Source organism: Arctopsyche grandis, chromosome 5 (genome assembly GCF_051622035.1).
Source record: "Arctopsyche grandis isolate Sample6627 chromosome 5, ASM5162203v2, whole genome shotgun sequence".
NCBI classification, from domain to species: Eukaryota; Metazoa; Arthropoda; class Insecta; order Trichoptera; family Hydropsychidae; genus Arctopsyche; species Arctopsyche grandis.
In genome coordinates this window covers 11801888-11827403 of record NC_135359.1, presented here as the reverse complement: position 1 = coordinate 11827403, position 25516 = coordinate 11801888, and the positions used below count along the sequence as shown (strand labels likewise).

At 31.8% G+C, this 25516-nt stretch overlaps 1 protein-coding gene across 2 annotated transcripts in view; it reads right to left on the bottom strand.

The window, feature by feature from the left end:
* The window catches only part of LOC143912087 (uncharacterized), a 127903-nt gene extending 103254 nt beyond the window's left edge, over positions 1-24649 (bottom strand). For both annotated transcript variants that reach the window (XM_077431262.1, XM_077431261.1), the window contains exon 1: positions 23980-24649. In XM_077431262.1, the coding sequence (XP_077287388.1) occupies positions 23980-24385 (406 nt within the window). In that variant the 5' untranslated portion in view covers positions 24386-24649. The remainder of the gene's footprint in view (positions 1-23979) is intronic.
* Between the last annotated feature and the right edge of the window lie 867 nt (positions 24650-25516).

Below are 25516 nucleotides of genomic sequence, written 5' to 3'. Positions count from 1 at the left end.
GACGAAGGCCTCCCAAACACGCTTCCATTCGTATCTCATTCATCTCACCCCATAAATTTTTCTAATTTCATCCCCCATCTTCCTTGCGGCCTTACTTTCGCCCTCATACATTCTATCTAGTACCTTTCTAGCATTTATTTTGTGCACCTTTCGATCATTGCCATTTCAATCTCTTCACTCTCCCCATTAAATTCACGTTTCACCCGCATATTCCGTTTCCTATTTATTCTTGCTATGGTCCATACTTTTTTGAGTGAATTGGACTTGTGCAAAATGTTAGCGTTCAATGTGCAATTTTCACATCTATACATCATCCCTGACAATTAATCGAAGATCTTCTTCAGACATTTTCTAAATTGGTGATAATATCTGCAATAAATTCGGTAAAGATAAAGAAAAAGACAAGTATATTTTCCTTTCTTATTTTATTTCAAAATTTTGGCTTATCATTTCAGGTAATTGATATATACATTTAAGCTGTTTATTTAAAAAAAAATGTTGGAATGATTTAACTTTCAACTCAGGACAACCAAACTTGGTATATTATCAGTACTGTAATTAGGCCGTAAATGGGTTTTGGAAAGGATTGAAACCATTCAGTATGTTTTATAAATTAAGCAATGACAGCAATGCAGATGGTTTACCGTACGAGTACTCAATATGTGCATATTGAGAATTGTAAATCAATACTGGCAGATATCGTACATATGTAGGCATCATAAATATTTGAATATCGAGACACACGTAAGGGGTCTTTACATAGCAAATTCATTTTAATTGTGGATGTTATGTATGCATATATTTTCATGTGAGTAAAGTCATATCGAAACAGCAATTAACCGATAACTATACGTTTTCATCGCCGTAAAAACTCAACGATTCGTAATAATTCAAACTCGGAGGAAAAGGGGTTAGTGTCGGTCAGACGGGGTTGTTTTCCCGGGGTCGTATGGTACATTAAAGTGACAGCGGTGTGTGTGCGCCTTTATGGCCGATCGTAAACCTAAAATATGAAAACATTTTTGTATGGAAACAACCGACGCGGAGTGGTTGCAAACCTTTTCGCTGGGAAAATTATGCATTACACGCGGGATTTCTTTTCAAGAAAATACATACATATTTTTTAGCGAATGAGGGATACCCTTGAACTATCAAAGTCGCCATACACCTATAGGTGGCTATGGTTGGGTGTGACTGAGAATTAAGTCTCGGCCGGTGCCATAGAGACGTTATGAAAATAACTTTATCACACGATGAGCTCATATTAGATTTATACGTCTAGGCAGGGGTATAAATTGGTCGTGAAGTGTTTTGTAAGCGCCCCCCTGGTTATATTATATAGGCCCCTCGAAACAATGGCCATTGAGTGTGAGCAATAACAACTTTATGGCCCCTGCGTGACAATAGTTGTCACGGCCTTACCAATGGAAACACCTGTCCCCGAAAATTGTTTCAATATGATGGAACAAAACAACCCATTTCCGGGGTCGAAAAGTTTTAAATGACTTCTCAACAAATCGGCTGAATAAATTTTAGAGTTAGTTGATTGACATTATTTCGGAGTGATGACATTTTTGAATAATTCGCAGTTCATGTTAGGTTTTATATGTACATGTTTGCACATAGCCAGTGGTGTCGTGCTGAATAAAAAAGAACCAGGTCGGTGTTTAATTTTTATGACACCCTCCCCGCTTTTATTCTTACTAAAAAAGAAAGTTGTATCCTAATATTGGTAGTTGAAATATTTACAAAAAATTACAAAATATTCTTACTTGTTGAAATTATGATGTATTTTTTTATATTTTATAAAAACTTCCATAATGCATCCCCTTCAACATCTTTGATTTTGCAAAACCCGTGTTTGTGTGTCAACAGCAACATTTGCTTTTAACAATGCTAAAACCATGTACATATGTATACATATGTCAAAACTATCAAATTTTAGCATGTGAATTTAGATATGAGTATTCATTTAAACTGAGTTCCCTCATTTTATCTATCCTCAAGTGCGTATGGTCAATAGTTCAAAAGATGTTTTCTCTCAAAGTTTTTGGTGGTTTTAGATTAAAAAGCCAATAAATTTCATTAAAGGTCTTTCATTAAATTTTTCATTAAACGCCAAGATGCTACACAAAGTCCAATGTACATATACATATATTAGTGGTAGTACAAGCTAAATTGTACATTAATTTGTCAAAATGACATTTGTTGGTTTTTATTTATAAGAATACTATAATATAAATTCACCAATTAATGTAATCGGTAGGTGTTCGTCTGTTTTCATGAAGACATTAAAGCTTGTGCTGTTTATGAACTGGGCATTTTTTACATAATTTCACGAATTGGATATACACATGGAATGTGTATTAGTATTTTGCATAAGTTCATACAGGAATTTTATAAATGTGATTTATTTCAATTGTTCACGAACGTATACATTATCCAATAAGGATAAGGGATGGATTTGATAAAGAATTAGTTTTTCAAAAATAGGCACAAATTTACAAATAGTTTGATTCTTGGTATATTTATTTAGCATTTCCTAGATTTAATAAATAAAATATTTATAAATGAAGCTGTAAGTAATCTGTGAAGATTGCAAAAAAATGATATATTTATAGACAGTTGATGCTAGAATGTATGAACATATGATTTTTTTACAACTTGTATATATGTACATATGTAAATACGAGAATGTACGACACTTATATTTTAATATACTTATAATTATTATTTGCTGGGAAAAATTCGTAAAACAAAAATATTTTTATAATAAAATAATCCAAAAATATGATTGAAATAAAAATATTCATAAGACATTCCAATATTGTAAAATGTTTATATAGTATTCATAGGATTTCTGCATTCTTTGTTTGTACATAAAACATTCAGCTAAATTTTGATTGTTGCATATGTGATTAGTATATAATAGAAGATTGTACCTATATGTACATACATATAACAGTTGTTGGTTTGATTTTTTTTCATTTGTGAAATTTCTTATGAATGATTACATACATATGAAATTTCTTATGAATGATACGTATGATCATAAGGAATGATATATTTCAGACGGCGCCGAAATGAATAAATATAAATAGGCGCACATTTCAGGGGGTAATGAATGCGACTGAATAATATGTTTGAAGCGAATTTTTAAAAATAGCCCTTAATTCTAATGTGTGTAACGAAGAAACGAGCGTAATAAATCTTTTGTGTGTAATATAGACTTGTATGCGGCTCTTTAGAAGAGACAAGCGCTTTCATGCTTGGAGACCGAAAATAAACGAAATGCACTCAGTCAAAGGGACACATCAAACACACGAGGAACAACTAAAAATGTGAAAATTGATTGACAAACAACGTAATACTCAAGTTTTTTTTCACTTCTAAGTAGTATATAACTAAGTATTCTAATAACGAAAAATATTGTTTCCATACTCCAAGCGTGAATAATCCAAAGCCTGTTTTGAGCTGATTTGATAAATTATGCAACATTCTGGTGTTCAAATGCATAGCGGTAAACAACGTTGTTTATTTATCGAATAAGCGAATGACAAACGAGGGAATTTCAAATGGAATGCACGGCGCAAAGGATGAAAGCGGTGAGCTTTTACTGGACCGTTCTATCTCACTTTATGGGTTGGTATATGTATGTATGTATATAAAGAAAAAAAAGACGTATAAAATTATTTTAAAATGCATATAAGGGTTCGTTTATACCAGAACAACTCAACTGCACGTAAAAAGCAGTACGAAAAATATTCTACATTCTATTTGGACACATTCATGTGTGTCGTAACTGACGTATCTGAAACAGCAAAAACCAATACTACATATCTATTCATATTATACAGCAGTACATGTCATTGAAACGTGTCAAGCAGAACCGGTTTTTATTTTGGTCACTGTGGATATATTCATACGTAAAGTCATAGTGGCGAGTGCACCCGTACTAACTGAAATGCAGCCATGTGCATTTTTTTATTACAAACATACATCATATGTGCCATGACAGGAATTATCTCAAAGCGACAAATATGGTTAGGCTATTTTTGTATATATGCAAGTACTAACAATTTTTCAAAAGAAACATCTACACAGACAATTTTTTTTTATTATGTAGGTAGCATTTTATAAGATTAAACAAATTCGAGATGCTAATTATTCGAATATACGAGAAACTGAAGGGGAGAGTATCGATTTATTGGATACGTCATAAAAATTAAGTTAGAAAAATCGGAAAATTCTTGAAGGAGATGGAGACTTGAACCCACGACTTCTCTGCTGGTATGCAATCGCTCTACCAGTAATTTCATATTATGACAATATTGTCGAAAACAAGTATGAACGTGTCGTATATTATGAATAGAAGTAGTCTTTTCCGTGCAGTGTTGTGCTGAGCTGGTGACGTGCGTGCTGGATAATATAAACGGACCTTAATACACATAAAATAGAAAAGGATATATTTAGCAAAGAAAAAACCGTTCGTTCTATTTTACCTACTCGTACGTACATATAATATCATAAATACATCAAAGAATATATAAAACGGTACGAAAAACCACTTAAACAATATTTCTCATTCTACACACACAACCTTTATATGCTGTACGTATAGATAAGTTACTGTGAATGTTTTTATTGGAAACAAGCGAAGTTTGTAATTAAGCAGAACCCTTTCAAGTTGAACGAAGTTTCACGTTCGAATTTTCTTTTGAAGTTTTCACATAGGTAAGTATAACAAACAAATTTGGTTCGCGTTTTCACCATTTTTGTTTTTCAGACCAGTCATCGCGGACAAATTAAAGCCTCAGCCTTAAAGGCACACACCTCATTAGAGTTCCTTCAAACCCGCCTAATTATTGTCGACAAAACCCGTCCAGTCATCCAGCCGGGTTTCAATGAATTACTGACAATGATTCGCCCGTCGCGGGGTTTCTTCCTTATTTAAAATACACACAAACCTATCCCACTTCGTATTAAATGTACACACATGCTGGTATCTTATCTGATCGTTGATTGTAAAGCACTTTTTAACGTACTGATCCTATCGGCTCTTAAAGATGAACGTGTGAACTTGACATTGAATACATTCTATTGCGCGATCGAAAAACTAAGTGTGAATTTTAAGCTGGATCACTTTGTGATTTATTTTGTATATAAAGATGTCAAATAACATACTGAAACAATATATTTTAAATTAATAAGGTTTAATTTTTAATTAACTTGAGCTCGGTGGTTGCGTTAATGATAAGCACCGAGCATCCTACCCACTTTGTCAACACTATTTTAATATGATTTCACTATTGACACTAATGTAAATTATTATCTATGTATATCATGTTTAATTTTAAGTAGGGCTGGATAGTATATAAATAATATAAATATGTGTTATATATACGTTTACGTTGTATACAGTTGAAAAGATACGTTTAAATTAAATCATATTTAACAGGACTTAAACTTAAGAAATTTAATTTAAGCTGAATTAACGCAAGCTACCGTATTAAATTTCATACATAATATGAAGTGTCTTACCGTGTGTTATGCTTCCAAATGTTCCATCGATCATTGGTCACATTTAACGTCGCCTTTATGACTTTAGCTCTATTTTACCAACCAACTTGACCACAAATAATGGTAAAGCGTCTCGTTACGCACCGTCATAAAAGCTGTTTACGAGCAATTAAGGTCATGAATGAGTATCGTTCAAACGAACCCTGCGAAAATCAGCATACTTTACCAAGTATATACATATCTATTTAATTATCGATGCTAGGCGATAATAGAGCTATTCGTAGCATCTATGTAATTCATCTCGTTCATTCATTGTGACGTAATTGACTCCTACGCAGTCCTTTGATTTGCGTATTTGTGACATTCCTCTAATATGATTCATACATATGACCTAAAATGTAATATTTCGATCAAAAATTTCATACATGTATGGGTTAGAACTTGACAAACACGAATATTGAATAGCCGAAATTTATGCTTTTGTGTATCATATATGTATGTATGTATGTACATATAGGCTAAATGTATTTGTTACCATAGCTAAAGATATGGACATATACTAATCTCTGAATTTCTCGATACATATGTGAATGTGTACATAAATATGTATTTACTTAGAAGACGAGTTGTGGAAATGACCATATTTCCCAGGAAGCAAAACGGGAGGCTCTACAAAAAATTGTAATAGTGGCAAGGAATTATAATTTTTTTTTCAGAATACACAGTTATTATTAATATAATGCTTGATGTTCATGCGCCGCAGTCTGTTTTTTTGAAACTTGTTAAATTAACAAATAAAATAAGTACAATTTTTTCAAAATGATTATTGCATCTGAAATATGTACATATGTACGAGTACATATGTGCATCTGAAAATTTTGATTTCTTCTTTTTTTTAAATAATTTTTCAAAAACGACGGTACATATGGTCACCCTAATTATACACGTAAAAAATTACGGAATACATAATATAAGCAATGAAAAATATGTTTGTATCCAATAGTCGAATTGCCCAGCGTTGTTTGGGTGAATGGAAGTTCGAAAACACTTCTTTCGAAGGCTTCCACCCCTAAGTATTTAAATAAATTAATAAATGTCTCCATGATATTGTATATCGATGTTTGCAATTGGCCAGGAAGGCGCATTTGGGGTTTACCCGTTAAGCTTTCCTGATATACATATGTACATATATGTATGTACATATGTATAAAATTATAAATAAACATATTTAGAGCTGTTTTTTACATACTTCTTCTTACTTTCACTTATTATGTCTACTAACGTTTGTATTATACATAATTAATGGCGGATTGACACGATGCGAGCGCACTCCGACCGTTTCCCCCAATTCGGTCATTCGGACGTTATTCATATCATAACGTGGCATCGCCCGAGTACCATCCGAATGAGTACCATTCAAACTAGCGTATATACATTTGTGGGTATATACTAGACCGTAGACACACAGCCAATCAGAGTCAAGTGGTTTAGGAGACGCGGGGAAGCGTGGTAGTGGGGAAGGGGGGTGTGGAGCGTCATGTGATGCCAGGCCAAGCGACAACAGGCATATGCGACGACAGGCCGAGCGACGGGTAGCACATACACACACACACACACACACACACACACACATACACACACATTCATTCATCATTTCGAACGGGTTGGATTGGTGAGCGTGTAATGCACGCACTTTTTATTACGAATAATATCATATATTATCGCGCCTATAAACTACCTTACATTATTTTTATATATAACATATAACTATATTAATTCGTGTATCAATTCCTTTCCGAAACCATCCGTTGAAATCATCGGGCACAACACTAGTTGTATATATTCATGATTAGAGGTAGGATAACCAAGGTGCCGTTTATTGTTCAAATGTTGTAAATGCATTGTTAAAGGTTTGCAGAACCTTTTTTACGGCACCTTGGCTATCCTACCTCTATTCTATTCTATCTATCCTACCTCTATTCTACCTTGGCTATCCTACCTCGAAATAAAAATAAATGTTTACAAAATTAAACTAGAAATATTTTGATTCTATTGGTTATATAATATCAACCTATGTATCCGGCAAAAGTAAATAATAAAAAAATCACACACACACATTGAGTATACCGAGGTATAAAACGAGTTCGGAGCTATATGATGCGTGGGCGTATAAAGCTTCAAAGTAGGCAATATTTGGGGGTTCGTTTCCTTTTATTACGTTATCATATCGTCTGCGAATGTGCACCCTACCCGATGCCGAAAATACACACTAAAATGCACCCTTAATAAAAGTCTTCCATTAGACGACGACGAGGGGATGAGGCACAATTTTTTAGGTTCCTTTTTCTTTTCTGTCCAGGGCGATAAACTTGGAGTGTCCGAATGTCTTTACAAAAGACAGGCATGCCATACTATGCACGCTCGGATGGGCATCCTCGCATGTTGAGATTCATTGGAATCTTTGTAGTTTACCCTCTACTCGTATATAATTATATACATATGTATGTACATATATAGCGATTGCACATGTCCTTTGTCGATTATAATCCTTCGGAGCCAAATCAAATAAAAAAAAAAGTTCCATAAATTTGATGCCAATAAAATCATTGAATCTTTCTCGGCAGATTTGAATATTATCAATTTGATTTATAATTAAATAAATATATTTATGTAATGTACATATGTATATATGATCGATGATTTCGCCCAGTTTCTATGTGAATATGTATCGTGTGTCCAATACAATATGTACATATATATATTATACAATAGATATGTATGTACGTATGTTTTTAACAAAGCGTTCTTGATTAATTTACTCTCAATCCATCATAATTATTTGAATGTCTCTTGTTTGAAGCTCTTATATTAAAGATTCAATGCGAGCCATTTGTAGAAAAAAATGTATTAAATTAGTTTTGGAAGTGTCTTTATAAGAAAGAATTTAAGAAATATTCCTTTTAGCGAAGTTTTGTTTTTATTTTTCTACGTATTTACATACATATTTACAATATATGTATTATGTGTATGTATGTATAATAATATGTACATGTTTTACATGTACATATATAAATGATACAAAATAATTGATGATTTATGTATAGATGTACATATTTTTAATTTTTATGTCTTGCCATATTTTGCACTCGAGTTCTGTGTTCAATAGTTCAGAATGATGTTTGATGAACAAAAATCAGAATATTCTTAGTGAAAACTTCGTAAATACTTGCAGGGAATCAAAAAATGTTTTCTCTTCAACGGAACGCCTATACATAGCAATTCGCCAGTACCGCGAAGTGAACATAATTGAGACGGCGAGACCGTGCAAGCGAACGACGCGGCGGACCATACCATAGCAAACCATTACCACAACAACTACCTCTGCTAGGGTTGATTCCGGTTTCTGAACTTCGCTAATCCTATTGAAAAATATCAAAATGGACAACGATTTGAATTAACTGTTATTAAATTGATATTTTTAAATTCTAGGAAAAAGATTTTAGGGAACTAGCCTACTCCCTCTAGCCCAATGACAGCACACCACTGTGTATAATGTACGTATAGAAAACTTATTATATTAGTCCTTAACTAAATATTTAATGCTCAAATTTCATAAATTTTTTGTCGTTTTAATACTGTATTGAGTATTTAATTGCAAAACTTAAATCAATCAATTTGATGAACGGCATGTATATATGTATGTATGCTCCAAGCTTTTATATTTAATTTGACAAATAATAATCATACTTTTCTGCGAATATATTTTGCATAACTATTACTACTCAATATTTACACCACGTTTATGGATATTATATTTAGCTCATATAGGAAAATTCTGTTAAGATTTTTTACATTTTGATATATTTTTTTAATATTAACAATTTTTCATTGGTGTTATTCCAAAACCATAGAGACTGTTATGAGTCGGAAATCACGGTCTCTTATAGCACTGCTTAAATTGGCACTTAGAAGCTTCTAACATGCATAAGGGCCTATCGTTGAGCCTATGTCGAATCTTCTCCAATGAAGCTTTAGTGCGTGGGTGGGGGAGGGGGTTTAATGAGCGACATCCGAAAGCTTGAGTTCCCTGGATCGGATCCGGTTCCCCGGTTCGGGTTCGCTTTTGGTGATGAGTGTGTGAGAGACGGTATAGCAACGGGGTCCCATCACATCACATCGGTGTCGGCCCGGATTGATCCACAATGGACCGACAAATGTCATTTTCGTATTAACCACTTAGCCACTTGTGGCTTAGACGCGCGGGGGCCCCATTACGCAATTGCCGCCCCCATATTGTACTTACGTGTGCCGTGAATGAAACGTAAATGGATCGAGTAAACTGTCCACGGGGAAGCTTGACATAAGACGATGATGAAGGAGAGGGGGCTAAGAGGTTTCTGATGATCGTGCATAAAATTAAAACGGCTTTTTGTGCTTCGAACGGCGCTCCAAGAGGTACTGTATTATGTATATCATTTATAAGACGCATGTGTTTGACTGGAATTGTGCCCCTAATTGCCGTTTAAAATACTTTCAAGCACTAGGTTAAGATGCGGCAATGAAACGAAATAATATTGTGCTGATTATTGCCCCAAAGCTGAATCTGTAAAGGTTGTACACATTGATAGTGATACAGATAAGGGACGTAAATAAAATAGCCACTGCCATTTACTGCGAATATGTAGGTTCTATTTTCATAATAAGGTTTTCGTAAGACGTAAAATAGTTAATTAATATAAGGAGTTGGGAAGCTCTCTTAAAATGCTCACGATTATAATGAGTTTACCAAAAGTGATCGCCGACGCAGACACGAAAACATGTCGTCTTTGAAATTGCTGTAAACATAACAGTATCCCGTGCATAGTAATTATATCGTTGAATAGAGTAAGAATGAAGTTTTGTATCGATAATAGTTATCTAAAGTTTTCAAAAAATTCATGTATTTCATTGTCATAATGGTGACGATGAAATTTGTAAAAAAAAAATCACAAAGATATATATTACTAGTTGTTTTACCCGGCTTCGCTCAGTATTTGTAATATAGACAGCGTAAACATGGCAAATCTAATAGTATACATATATTCATTTGTTTTTTTTATTAAATTTATTTGAATCGAAAAAAAATCGACTCGTCGTAATAAAAATGTTGGCTTGTTTACGAAATTCCCAAACAATATATATATATATATATATATATATATATATATATATATATATATATATATATATATATATATATATATATATATATATATATATATATTTGGTCTGTCTAATTTATATATTAGAAGATGCGAATCAATCCATCGTTGTATGATTATTGCTCATAGTATATTATTACTCAGTCAGGTATATGCTATTTTATTCGTGTTAGAACGAAGCAAAATATTTGACAATTTTAAGTGACTTTATTGCTAGACGTTTTATTATACATATATATGTACATTAGATGCTTTTTTTGTTAAACAATTACATCTAAGTGTTGTTGAGATGATTTTATCCCTGGAATGTCAGCTTATTAAAACTTTCAATCTCAAGAGTAACTCGAATAAATGAAATATTTTGATATAAATCTGGTAATCTTAACTGACGTCTGTATTTATGACACAGTCTGAAAGTATATGGGAAAATTAATTTTCAAATTTTCACAAAATTTGTGATTTTATATATTATATATAAAAAAGTATATTTGTTTCACATTAAAGTTACAGAGTAGGTCACTGGTAGAGCTGTTATATACCGATAGATAGGTCGTGAGTTCAAGTCCCGGCCAAATATGCTGCTGGTCAATCTTGGTGGTGATTAAAACACAGATCGACCGTCTCCTACTAGAATCTTTCAATTTATTTAGCCTAATTGTTGTGAGGGATCCGATACATCGATATAATCCCCCCCCCCCCCTTCAGTCTCAAATATGTTGATTATTTTAAATATGCTACCTACATACTCTGTAAAATGTATCATAGTTGGCATATAATACTATCGAACAAAGTGGTGACGGGTTCAATCCCATTGTTTGCTGCTGGCTAGACCTTGGATATGTGACTCCAGGTCGATCGTTTCTATCAGAGTTTACCAATTTATCTGATTTTCATTGAAAAGTTTCCAACAAATTGCCATCCTTTACCCATTTCTAGAAATTTCGAGTTTTCGGCATTTCAAAATGCTTGCCAATTTGACTATAGATGTCTCTGTTGACATTAATTGATATTTGTATTGTGTTAATTGATATTCTGCTCCAAAATGGAGCATTGGATCACTCTGTTATGCCACTCTGTTATGCTACATGTACGAAATAATCTGACCATATTTGTCGCCTTGGGGTAATTCCTGTCATGACATCTATGATAGAAAAGTATGTTATAAAATAAAATATTATATGTATGTAATTTTTTGTTGATAACAAAAGAAAGGCTCGAGAGAATTACCAAGAACACTTCATTACAAAGAGGAAATTGGTCGTAATGTCAAAGCAGTAACACTTCGAATATTTAATATTGTATTAAGAAAAATAATTTTTTTGTGGAATTTTCTGAAGATTTATTTGCAAGGAAGATACGTGATAAATTTTAAAGAGATTTTTCTTACAGCATTCTTTTACATTTTTACGTTCTCCTACATTCAACTTATTAATTATTCAATGTTTTATTGTTCCAGGCTGACTATCAAACTAATTTAATACTAGCATGTCTATATTTTTTCCCATTCATATTAAATAATGTTAATTCAATTGTTTTTGGGTTGAAAAAATATATTAATGATACTGAATTGAAAAAAGTGGTCTCTCAAGTCTTTCATTGGAATTGAAAGCGTAGTTTTCATTGAATTTAAATTAATAGCTCAATCGACTAGCTTTTTCACAGGTTCGGAGGCACAGAATGTATACGTGGAGAAATTGATAGTGAACACGCATTATTAATCGTGATAGTCGAGGATTATTGTCGACGATAGGCGAAAGGCATTAATGTGGTCGTTGACAGGCGATCATTAACTATTTCCGCCTATCAATAACAATAAAGGGCTATTCTCCAGTAATGATATGTAACGGGCATTGTCAAAACTACGAGTATAATAGATTTGTGTGTACTAGAACAGCCGAATTAATCTGATATAATCCGATTAAATACGTTACTAATAGGTCGGAATTCTTACAAACTGAATTTAATACTATTATATCTTAATATATGTACATATGTACATACATCACCACAAGGAATTGTATTTAGTTGAAAAGGTAAACTATTACATCACTTCATAAAGGATCAATATCAATGAATGTAAGCATGTACTATGTACAATATAGGTACAATAGATTCTGAGAATTCAGTTAGATTCAATGCAATATAATATGAACTCTTCAAATTCAAATGTTTATGTTGTAATACATATGATAAACAGAAATCAATAGGAATTATTGATTTATATTATTTATATACCTAATTATATTTTTAACATACCTAACAACATCGTAAATAAAATTGGCATAGCTTCCGTGAAATTTTTCTGAAAAACGTCTGAAGAGTTTTATTTTTTTCTCCAATTTGATTCACATAAGCTTTGGAATTAAGATGGTAAAAATAAATGAAATAATAATAGAAGGTTTTTGAACATACCTATATATCATATTAACTCACTATGGGCCTTAAACACATACGCTACGTTTTTAATAAAATTTTATTAAAAGGCCTTCAACACAGCGTGTATGTTTTTAAATCCTCCAAACTTCAGATAACAAAGTAGTATTACATATTTACAATATTTAGTTTCAAACTTCCATTCATACGTATGAACATATGTATTTGTATATCATACAAGCATATCTTTATCTAAAATGTCGATAAATAAATTAAAAAAATATATATTTCTATGGTTTTATTTTATGGTTGACTTTTGTCCGCGGAAATTATCGATAATATTCAGAAAATATTTCAAAGAAGTTGAAGTTGACTGGATTTTTTCGCGTAGCATACTTCTCAATATTCTGTTATTCATTTAATCTTTCACTCAAATGAATAACAGAACGATCTATAAGATAAATATATTTTATTACGTGAAAATAAATTAAAATTGTATACAAAATTGAATACAGCAATCACCACAGTTTGAAAAATACTGATTTGATTATTTATACGGTTAAAGACCACTGTAAAGAAGCTGTATTAAAATTTTTAATTAAATTATACCAAGCTTTAGATGTGAAAACTCTCTTATAGAGAGTTTTCGGAATATTCATAATGGTCGGTCCGCAATGTATAAATATAAATAATCGATGAATATTCATAATATATAAATAATCGATGAATATTCTATAATTAAATGTGTATATTATATTTAGCTTTATGATGTTGACTATATTTAAGTTTGGGGTTTATATATAGCAAAACGGTGTCGACCTTGCAAGAATGATTCGCTTTATGATGGTTGATATATGTACATATGTATGTACATAAAACTACATATATACATATACCTACATATTTCATTCCTTTTTGCTTACTAGATATTCTTATATGTATATGGATTATAAAAGTATGTATTTATGAATCACTATGGCAGTTTAATTTACGACTATTCATATCTAATTCATACTACACCCAGTTCTACCGGTTTCTTATCACTGTGACTGATTTGAATGTCATCAAATCGGTTGACGAGCGTTTTAGTCACAAAGCCCACGTCAATATTTGGTCTTAAATATTTGCACGAAAAAAAATGTGCTCGTCATTATTATTTCGCGCTCATTTACATTTGAATACCACTCGAGAGGAGGTACTTGGCTGATTTTTTGTGCAAATTTGCTACGTAAATTAGCATACATTAAGATCAGCGAATGAACTCGTATGTTCTGAACATTTTCAGTGTCTATTTCGTTATTCGAATCCGGTCATGACCCATTCATGAGTGAGTTTATGAATGCCACTTGTGTGGTCTCCCGCCTGTTGTTCGTTGATGACTTGTCAGTTTATGAGTGCATTTTTTTTAATGAAATCAGTATATTGGTTTTAGTGCGTAGGAGAAGGTTGGTGAGGTTAATTTGAATTTTGAAATTAATGCACTTTGCTGCAAGCTTGCACATGCGAAACTGTGCGCACGAATAATTTGATAATGACTTTGTTTAATATACCAAAAATCTTAAATAAATTAAAAATATTACGATTTCTTTATACAAAAAAAAAATAAGACAAGTTTTTTTTATTATTTTTGTACAAACAAACGAGTTTTTCTCGAAACATTTTCACGAATTTAAAAAAAGTATATTTGGCAAAAAGCCACCCACTCATATGGAGATTTTGATTGAACTGATACATATTGAATTTTATTAAAATGTAGTATTATACATATAATATCATATAATTAATTTTGAAAATACAAACTAGCACTGATTTTTTTCCTCTAAATAATATACAAACAATACATAAGTATATTTCTTAGTCTATAAGATATGAATAAGGATACGCCTTTATTATATCTTAATGATAATAGGCCATTGAGGTTGGAGAATTGCTCTAGCGCTGTACACACACAGTATCCGGTCAAGCAGGAAGGCAAATGCCCCAGGCGCCGCCAGTCAAAGGGCGACGAAAATTTTAACTTGACCTTTAATAATTTAATAAGTCTATACATCACGATTTTATATACGAAAATTAGGTATACGTATATCGTAGCCGACACACCCACACACTACGTTTGGGCTATAAGAAGAATCCGGAGGGTCGTTGTGACAACATTGTGTGACCCGAATTGATGACAAAAACTGCACTAATCCATTTATCACCGGGATCTTTGATGGTCAGCAACATCAGCACGAGGGAATTCCGACAAGGGACAATAAGAACAAATCTATAGATGAGGGTTAGTGCCTACGAGGCGGTGCCAAAGTTTCGCATTGAACCCTAGCAGAAGTGTTTCTGATGCCTATACTTATATGTTGTTGGAAATGTTAATTCGGATATTGTCCCTCGATATTCGACCGGTATCAAATTCTGATTGTCCAGTTTGTTTTTTTTTCCCAACGCCCGTATGGTGTCAAGTTTAATTTATTATTTATCTGATAAAAATGAATGATGTGGATGGATGTATATAAATTTCATACTTGATACTCTTGTAAACGACGACGCATGAAGACGTTTAAGTATGTTATGTGTTCATCAATTGACTTTCACTCTACCTATAGACTTGCATATGTACAACGTATAGTACATTAACTATATATAATATGTAGGTATGAATATTTAATAGCTTTTCAATAAAATATCGTCTTATATATGCATTGCTTGTAGTTTTCGGGTCAGATTTTTTTGTCAAACGGTCAGAATTAATATAAAGTGGTCAGAATATATCAGTCAGAATAAATATTAGATGGTCAGATTTTATATTAAATGAACAGAATTTTGTTTTTAAATCATCAGAATTTTATATTAAATGGTCAGAATATTTTTTTTCCGTTGGAAACTTGTCAGGAGTGTGTAGAAATCGCCATCATAACCTACAATCATTCTCAGAAATGAATTATATTAAATATTTTTATAACATACATACATACATATTAATGCATATCTTTTAATGTGATGTAATAATTACAAAATTGTATTTAAAGCATATTTTTATAATAAGTTTTTTTATTAGTTTTATTTTTGTGACGGGCAAAATTTTTGACATTTAAATACTCGTAAAAAGATACCAAAAATACATTATTTTGAACTTGTATTCCAATATTCTGTAGTTATGAATACTTATTTTATATACTGTCACCATTCATTATGAATGTTAAATATAATTGTTTAATATTTTTTTATTCTGATTGCCCTATATTGTTATTATGACCGTCCTACATTTTTAATCTGACCATTTAAAAATTTTATCCTCACCACTTAAATTTTTATTCTGACCATAAATTATATAATTCTGACCAAAATGGTAATATTATTCTGATCAAGATTCAAATTTTATTTTGACCTATAAATTCTGACCATTTAATTTGTTGCCTATATGTATTTATAAATTAAATCTTCGGTCTCAAGCATTTAAAATTAGATACAGTGTATCTAAATGCATATATATTATAGATATAATTTCAAATCTTCGCCGAATTTATTGATGATGAATAACTCGAAACTTGCGAGACATCTATGGATGAATTTGTAGCATTTTATAAATCAGCGAATTCGAGATGCTGTGAGCTCAAATTTTGCAAGAAATAGGACAGGGTTACCAATTTTTTGGAACCGTTTTAATGAAATCAGATAAATTAGCAAATCCTGATAAGGACAGATCAACCTTGGAGTCACATGTTCAAGGTCTGGCCATCAGCACAGCCAGGGATTGAACCCGTGATCATACAATTAAAAGCATTACACGCTAACCATTGATCTATACTGCTGACTATATATGTATGTATTTAACAACTGGTATGTCTCGAATGAACATAACATTGAAAGTAGTGTATTAAATAATTGTTCATTTATTTTAAATCTTCCCAATTTTAAACATGTTGTAATTTTCATCTCAAAATTCATTCCGAGAAACACCCTTATAAATCGCGCTTAATCCCACTTTTTTTAACAGCAATTAAAACTGAGTAATCGCCCCCTCCCTTCGGCACTTATCTCCAACCATCGACTTTTCGAGGATTATTCTCTCCAATTTGCAGGACTTTGATATTTCGCGAAAAGCCTCCGCCACCCCCACGAGAGAGCGAGAGATAAATTTGGGTCGGTAAATACTGTTTATGGGTGGAGGGGTTAGTGCTTTTGTCACTGCCTGATAAAGTGATATCCAGGCATAAATACACGTCTGAGCAACAGTGCCGCGCGCGAGGGGGTTAAATACGGCTAAAGTATTGCCATCCCCATAAATTATACGGACAACGCACCACCAAACTACCTTTTTCCACCGACGAACTCCCCAAAACCGCGACGAAACTTTAATATTAGGCGTGAATATATATCAGTGGCCTGGGTTCCAAAAAGCCCAATCTTACAATGCCTACTTTTGGAAAATCACAGTCACAAGTTACACCAAAATATTCTTATATTAGACTTTTTCGCAGACATGCAGTTTAATGTTATTTCGTTCATTGTGCAAATGATGTAAGCTATATTATTTTTAAATACTATATATATATATATATATATATATATATATATATATATATATATATATATATATATATATATATATATATATATATATATATATATATATATTTATATTTATATGTATACCTACATACATAGATTATCATATATTTGAGAATTTAATAATTTTTAAATTGAATAATGACTTATGAAGTGGGACAATCAGGCTTCATGATCGAAACGTTCGTATTTCGATTGATTACATTTTTCAAAATATCTTCAATAGGTTGCTGAGAAGAGGTTTCTAAATATATGTACATATATCTTTGTAATATATGTACATATGTATCTTGTAAGTACTGGTTTGTATGGTTTGTAAATATATGTATCTTGAATTGTAATTAGCGAATCCACCAAATTATTTTTCATTACTTGCTTTTCTTATTACCAAAAGAAATGAAACCACTGAAGAATTGCAGAGTAAATGCTTGTTAAGTAGCTGAAAGTAGCGTATTAAAATTTTTCCATTTCACAAATATGTACATATGTATGTATATTGTAGTTTATTTTACTTTTATAAACTTCACAAAATGTATTTTTTGTAAGTAATTTACAATAACTAAGTGATATTTTTTTAATAAAATAAGAATATGATGCAACGAAAGTTGTCGACAATTTTAGGCGTTGAGATTTTATACGTGAAAGCAAGCATTTGGCATATATCTCATAAATTTGACATACACCCTTTTAGAGGCAAGCTGAATACATGTTAACGTCATGACTGTCCTCATTTTGATGAAGGTTTTGACCTTGATCAGTGAACTATTAAGTCGTTGACGCGCTTTTAATTTGAATGGTTCGTTTTCCGTATGCATCAAAGTTGATTGGTAATTTTTTCAAAGGTTAATAACATGGCGTATAATACATGTTTATATTATAATTTCATAATATACTTCTTAAATTTAATAAGATCTGTACATTTTATTAAAGTAAATACTCATCGCCTACAAAAGTCGGGTAGATGAGTGGTGAAAAAATTTTGGAGTTACGAAATTTAATTTGTTTAATCTTGCAGTGTCTTGTTTTAATCTTCAGAGGCGTAATTGCAAACTACATAGATGTACAATCTAAAATAAATTAAGAGCATATACATACATACATATGTATATAAATTTCAATAAAAAAATTAAATACGCTGTTTTTGTAACACTAATTGAACTGTTTAAATATGCTGTTTTTGTAACATGATAGTGTATAGAAGACTGTCTGTATACTGATTGATTGAAATGAGTCATGTAAATGAATGTAATGATTCAAACGTATTTCGTTTCTATTTTTGTATCAATACGAAAATATTTGAGTGACGATGAATTTCAAGCTTTGAAATGAGAGCATGTAGAGCAATACATAGAGTAAAGTACATATCTTCGGTGTTTTTTTTTGTATTAGTATACATACCATTATATAGGCATTTATTATAATATATGTATATATAATATTACAGATAATTTATTTCTTATACAAAAAATATTGTTGGAGAGTACCTGCAACGTATCGTATCTGTATTTATAAGAAAATGAGATATTTTTTTTGCGATTTGAAATCACTGGAATACGAGGCAATTATAACATCACAGAACTGCAATTATTACTTCATTTTCTTATAATTAAGGCGAGGGCGTAAAATTTGAGGGAGTGGAATTGTAGGGGTGAGCCGATTTAGCCCCATAAAAATAAACATATATATATTGAGATTTAATGAGCTTGTTTCAACGACTTTGTTTGATCGGTTGATATTCAGAAGTACTATTTCAAGTTCTAGTACATATTGATCGCGGCTTCAATGATAATATTCGTCGAATTAGCAAATAAAAAACACAATTATCAATTTTGAGGGTATTTGAGAAACGCTGTATGAGCTCGATTCGGATTTGCATACATTTAAATTTTCTCTCGTCTGTATGTGATCGGTAATACTGATACGATACATTTAACTATAAGACTTAAATGTTTGCCATTAATTCAATACGGTTATCAGTCTTGCTGATTTGTTCGTTTGTATTTGCAAGACGTATATTAAGCTTATATTGCTGCTGGGTGGAGAGGTGTGCTAGCAAATTTTAAATGTTGATTTATGTTAATTTCGTACTTCTGATTAATTACTAATTCATTAATTATACTGTAGTGCTTCACTGTATTCTGGTATTCATGGATTTTACCTACATATGTATAAGCGGATGTAATTTTTAATAAATATCAAACTTCGATTAATAATTAATTGTACAATTTCTGCATAGTTTAACTAAATCGTATAAAATTTTTACTATGTATGGTGAAAGTGAAATATGTATTCACACAAATCAGCCCCCACTTTCAAAGCCCTTCATATTCAACCTTTTATGGTTTCATTTGCATTGATTTTATCAACGTTGAAAAAAAGCACATCGCATTATTCCTTTGGAGTAATTAGACTTGGTTTGAATAGTACCGAATCATGCAACTTTCTCTCTGACTCATGTATAATATCCACCAGTACATATGCTGGAAAATGTTCATTGACATATCGCCTGGAGTGTTTTAAGCTCAAGACAAGACAATTTATTGACGAGCGAGTTCTCAGAGCATAGACAATTGGCCGGTGACAGCTAATGAAAACTACAATGGGACGCGTACGTCCGTCACATTACAACTACTTATGTATATCAAAAGTGGCCACACGATGATGTGTTATAAAGCTTTTATCTATCCGGGAAGGGGTCAATGGTCGTCTTGACAAAAGGTTCTTTTTTAATGCGTAAAGGAGACCCATGACTACGGACAAAATCGAATGACAAAAGGTAGATTAGGTATGTGTATTATTATATACACGCCATGTTTCGATTTATATACATATATTATACCAGGCATCGGTAACCTATGACCCACGGGTCACCAAGTGATTCATTTAACAATTTCAAGTCACCCACCAGACAAGACAAAAGTACCAAAAAATATATATTTTTAAATATTTTATTGATGAATTTGCGTCAGTTCAAATATTATTTGGTATGTAGTGACGTAATAAGCATTGCATGAAGAAAATTTATTTTCAAAGGCATCTATGTAGGTAACAACTTGAGGATGCAATGGAAAGGGTTATTAAGATCGTTAGCAAAATAGTAGTACGATCTGCATAAACACACAAGCGCTGCAAAACTTATGGAAGAAATTGAATTTAAATATGAATATTTTCTGCTCCATGTTGAAATACGAAGGCTAAGTTCAGGCAGAATTCTTTAAATTTGTAGAGTGCTTTGAGGACGTACAAATACTTTTTAACGAAATCGATGAAAATGATCTAGAACTCAATGCCATTGAGTTAATTGAACAATATTTTTTAAGACGGTTTAAGTTTGTTTAACACTGGTTCAAGTTTGTTCTTTATAAATCATTATAATGATTTCAACGAACGACTCCAATGTAATAATTACATAATTTTGAAAATGTACGACGAAGTAAGAGTTTTTGTTCGAATTCATCGGGGAAAGATTTAGAAAAAGTGGAAAATAATCATTTTTTCAAGATATCAACGTGTTGGGCAACACTTCCTACAAAGTTTCATATTTGAAAAAAAAATAGGCTTTACCATTATATCGGCATTCGGTTCTATGTATACGTACATAAATGTGAGCAAATATTTTCATATCTGGAATTTATTTTAAGTACAACAGAAGGGCATCTTGACTATCGAAAATTCAGACGATTGTATTCGTCTTACGGTGATTAAATATAAACCAGACTTGACTAAATTCAAAATCAAGGGAGTCATTGGAAATTAAGAGAACTAAAACTAGAGAAATTTCATAAATTTAAGAACTAAAACTTTACAATTTATATTTTTATAATATAATAATTAGAATGAGAATTTTATTACCATTTATTTTTGGTTTATCTTTTTAGTTAAAGTATTGTAATTATTTTCTCAATAAAATTTATCTTATTATTCATTGAAAGACATTCTAAATTGGTTGATTTTGACCCGCAGCCAAAGAAGGTTGCCGACGCCTGTATTATACAATGATTTCATGATTGCCGACGGGTGTCCTCAAATACCGAAAGGTGGGGCAATTCTGAATCAAAACGTATTTTGTGAATGAGTGGAAAGATTGGAGCCGTATCGTTTGGAAATTCGTATAAACAATTAATAATTTTACGTGAAATATGATAAATTGTGTATATTGAATCTTTGGAATGTTTAATTTACTGCTATAATATGAATTTTCGAAGAAAATCCAATTTTTTAAAATGCGAAATAAATTATGCATGTAAAAAGTCGATACATTTTTTACGACATGAATATTAGACAGTATGCTTTAATTTTTATACGGTTATATTTACCTTCACGCATAATATGTGGATAAGGATTTTTGTCGATTTTTATTTAAATTTTACTAATTTTGAGAGTAACATCTTCATCAAAATTGATTTGACTACCATAGTTAAACAGAGTGATATAAGCTTTGTTTGAAAATGGTATATGTTTATTTGGTTACCATATCAATTAATCAACATTCACTACTTACATACATATGTAGGTATGTAGTAGTGTTTGAATATATATTTTATTTTTCAATAGTCTATTGATAAAAAATGATGCATTTAAAATCATATATGTAACTTAAACAGTGTTTGTATGCCATATTATTTTAAAGTCAAACATACGATTTATCGATGCGTTATAATAAATTATGTTATATAATATATGTACGTATGTATGTACATAAACGTAGTAAAAAAGCTTATTCTATCCATTCTTCTGGATATAAATAAAAATATCGTTTTATCAATCGTGAATGGAAAAATTGTAATCTAGAAGTAGATCAACTTCAACATGTGAAATTTCAATATAATAAAACATTTCATACATACAATGGATTTTTGCTTTTGAATGAATCGCTTTCACATGATTGATTGGGTGAAGATAAAAAAGTGATAACCTGTACGTAACATGAACAGTGTTCATTTATAAAATAAATATGTATATTAAATGCATACATGAAATTATCGGATGTTGGATCGAATCATCGCGACTCATGTTTCAAAATCCGGATGAATATCAGTATTTTATAAAAGGAAAATGATTGACTTTTGGATAATGTTACGCTCAAACGGCGGATTAGTCACGTTAATGAATTTCGCACGGTGATAAAAACGTGTCGTTTATACGAGTGCGTGACCAAAGAAAGCATTACTTTCGATAACGAGCCTCGGTTGACTCATTCAAACTTTTCTTTGACGTACATGTTGAGTAAATTCATAAAATGAATGTAAGCAGAACTCACATATTTCAAACCATTTATTTTTAGGCTATTGAAAGAAAATTTCGGAAAAGTCATTAATATAATATTTTTGTTTGTGAAGAAAAGTTCTGGAAGAAAATCTATAAATCTAGTACATACATGAATGAATATTAATTTTTTGTTTGATAAGTTGAACAGTCTATTTTGGTACAGCTAAATTTAAAGTATTTTTTAGTTTTGAATCAAATATATAATATGAGATATATGAAATTATTTAACAATAAATAAGAGGCAAACTTTTTCCTGAATTATAATCGTAAGTGAAACGTATTGGAGGTTATGTAAAAAAATGACCAATTTTGTATTAGTAATAATATTTCGATTTTTCTCGCACTTTTTTTTCGACTCTTTAAATATGCGCGCTCTTGAAGAAAAAATTCCAATTTAATCCTTGAATCAATATCATGTAAATAAATAAAAAAATTTGATAAACTGGAAGTCGGATATTTCCTTTAAGAAAATTCAAAAATGTTATGACGCACTTTTTTTTAATGTTTGAAATATGTTCATTTGTTAAAAATATTTTAAATACGCATTAAATATATAAATTCATTTTATTTTGTCATTTCATGGATTCAATTTATGTAATGGTACTTTGAAAATGTATTATAATACGAATATCGTGATATATTTTAGCGTAATTGTGTCATTGATATTACATACAATTATATTTAATGTTTTGATTATTTTGTCAAGTTTGTTTCATTTTTGACTAGTGAATAAGTTTTGAAAATGTATTTTATATATAATATTTAAATATAAGAACTAAAATGTAAAAATAAAACCAATAAATCAAAACATGATATACTATTAGTGATAGTTTCTTCATATTTTGATTTATTGTTGTAGTATTATAATCGTCTATTACAATATTTATAAATACCAAGAATATCTGAATTTTCGTGTAATAATAATAGTTTAATAGTTCTGTTTTCTAAGAAGCTATAACATTAAAATACTGTGCTTAAAATCTATTAAGTTATTCAAATTAAAATTCATATGTTTTGATATATTTAATAAGACATAGTGTATGGTTTTACCAACCTGCAGGACAGCTGCAATCGGACATGTCTCTTTTGATCCTCATCAGCTTGGCAAAACCACCGTTGGTCTGCTCCTGCTCCAGCTCCCGAGTCAGAAGCCTCCTTCCAGTGGAGACAGCCTCCCTGGTCATCCTCCTGTGGAACTTCTCCTCGACTTCCCTCTTGAGCCTCATCATCAGCATCTCACTGGGCTCCACGAGAGAGCTCTGCAAATTTGCAAACCTGCTCTCCAAATCGGCAACCCTACCCTCGAGCTGATCGCCCCTATACGTACTGTACATGCTGATCACCACGCTGAACGTGCACAGACCGCACAAGAACAGACTGGTACTACTGTTCTTCCCATGGTCCGATTTGGGATTGGGTTTGTTCGACCCCTTGGGGTCACTTTGGGCTTTGCCTTCCATATTTTAAACTGGAGCCACGTCCAAAAACTACAAGTTTATCTTATCGCCTAAGAATCGCACAAACTTCGTATCCATATTGGGCAAAGTGTACACTTTCACGAGAGTCGGTGGGGAATCACATTTTTCTCCGGCGGGATTTTTGAATTTGAAGTGGTCGAAGCTTTTCGAAGAATTTTGAAGCTTTCGCGAGTGTTTACTCCGACGAACCGGTTCGACGAGATATGGACCGGTACGTGCAACCGGCTCAACCGACCGAACTCGACTGAAAGCTCCGCTCTGGTCGGCAACTTTGGACCGACCGACCGGTCTTCGTCGCTCTTCGGCAATTTTCGGATAATTCCGACTCGGATGCAACGAGTGATTAGGGTTGGCAACCCCTCGCCAGTTTTTGAACCCCTATTCTACAAAAGTAATGTCTAATGTGCGAGCTCACCTTGCCATTGTCAATACCGGTTCAGGTATTTAGACGTTGTAAATACAGGATGCGACATTCACGTATGATTTCGATTTAACTAATGGTATGAATAGCATTCTATTTACAAATGCGACCTATCGTTGATTGTTGAGTCTATTTATTTTGTTTATTTTTCCCACTTGTTCATAGTATATTGTTCGTTATACATAGTACGTATGTATGCACAATATAGTATCCGTTAGCCGCTAAACGAAAACATGTCATATTTAAAATCATCATAAATCCGAGATATTTCCCTACAACAATACTATGTACTGTGTGTATTTTTTCATATATACCAGTCTCACGATAAATCGTCCCAAATCGAAACTGGCTAAATGTGTACATACATATGCATGTACATATCCAAATACATTATAAAATGTATGTATATCAATATACAAAATACAAACAATCAACGATTTCGGAATAGCCAAATTTGCGAGAAACTGGAGGGGTGGAATGTCGCTTTTATTGAAACCGTCACATCATTGAAGTTAGTTAAATTGGCAATCTATAACTGATACTTTGATCTGGATTTAATAACCATTTAGATTTTGCCAGCGGTGATAGATTTAGCCGTGATCATTGAGAAAATTAAATTAAGCTATTGTAATAGCGTTCCAAGAATTTTTTTAGCAAACTGCATATATATTTAATAGTTCATAATTAAATAT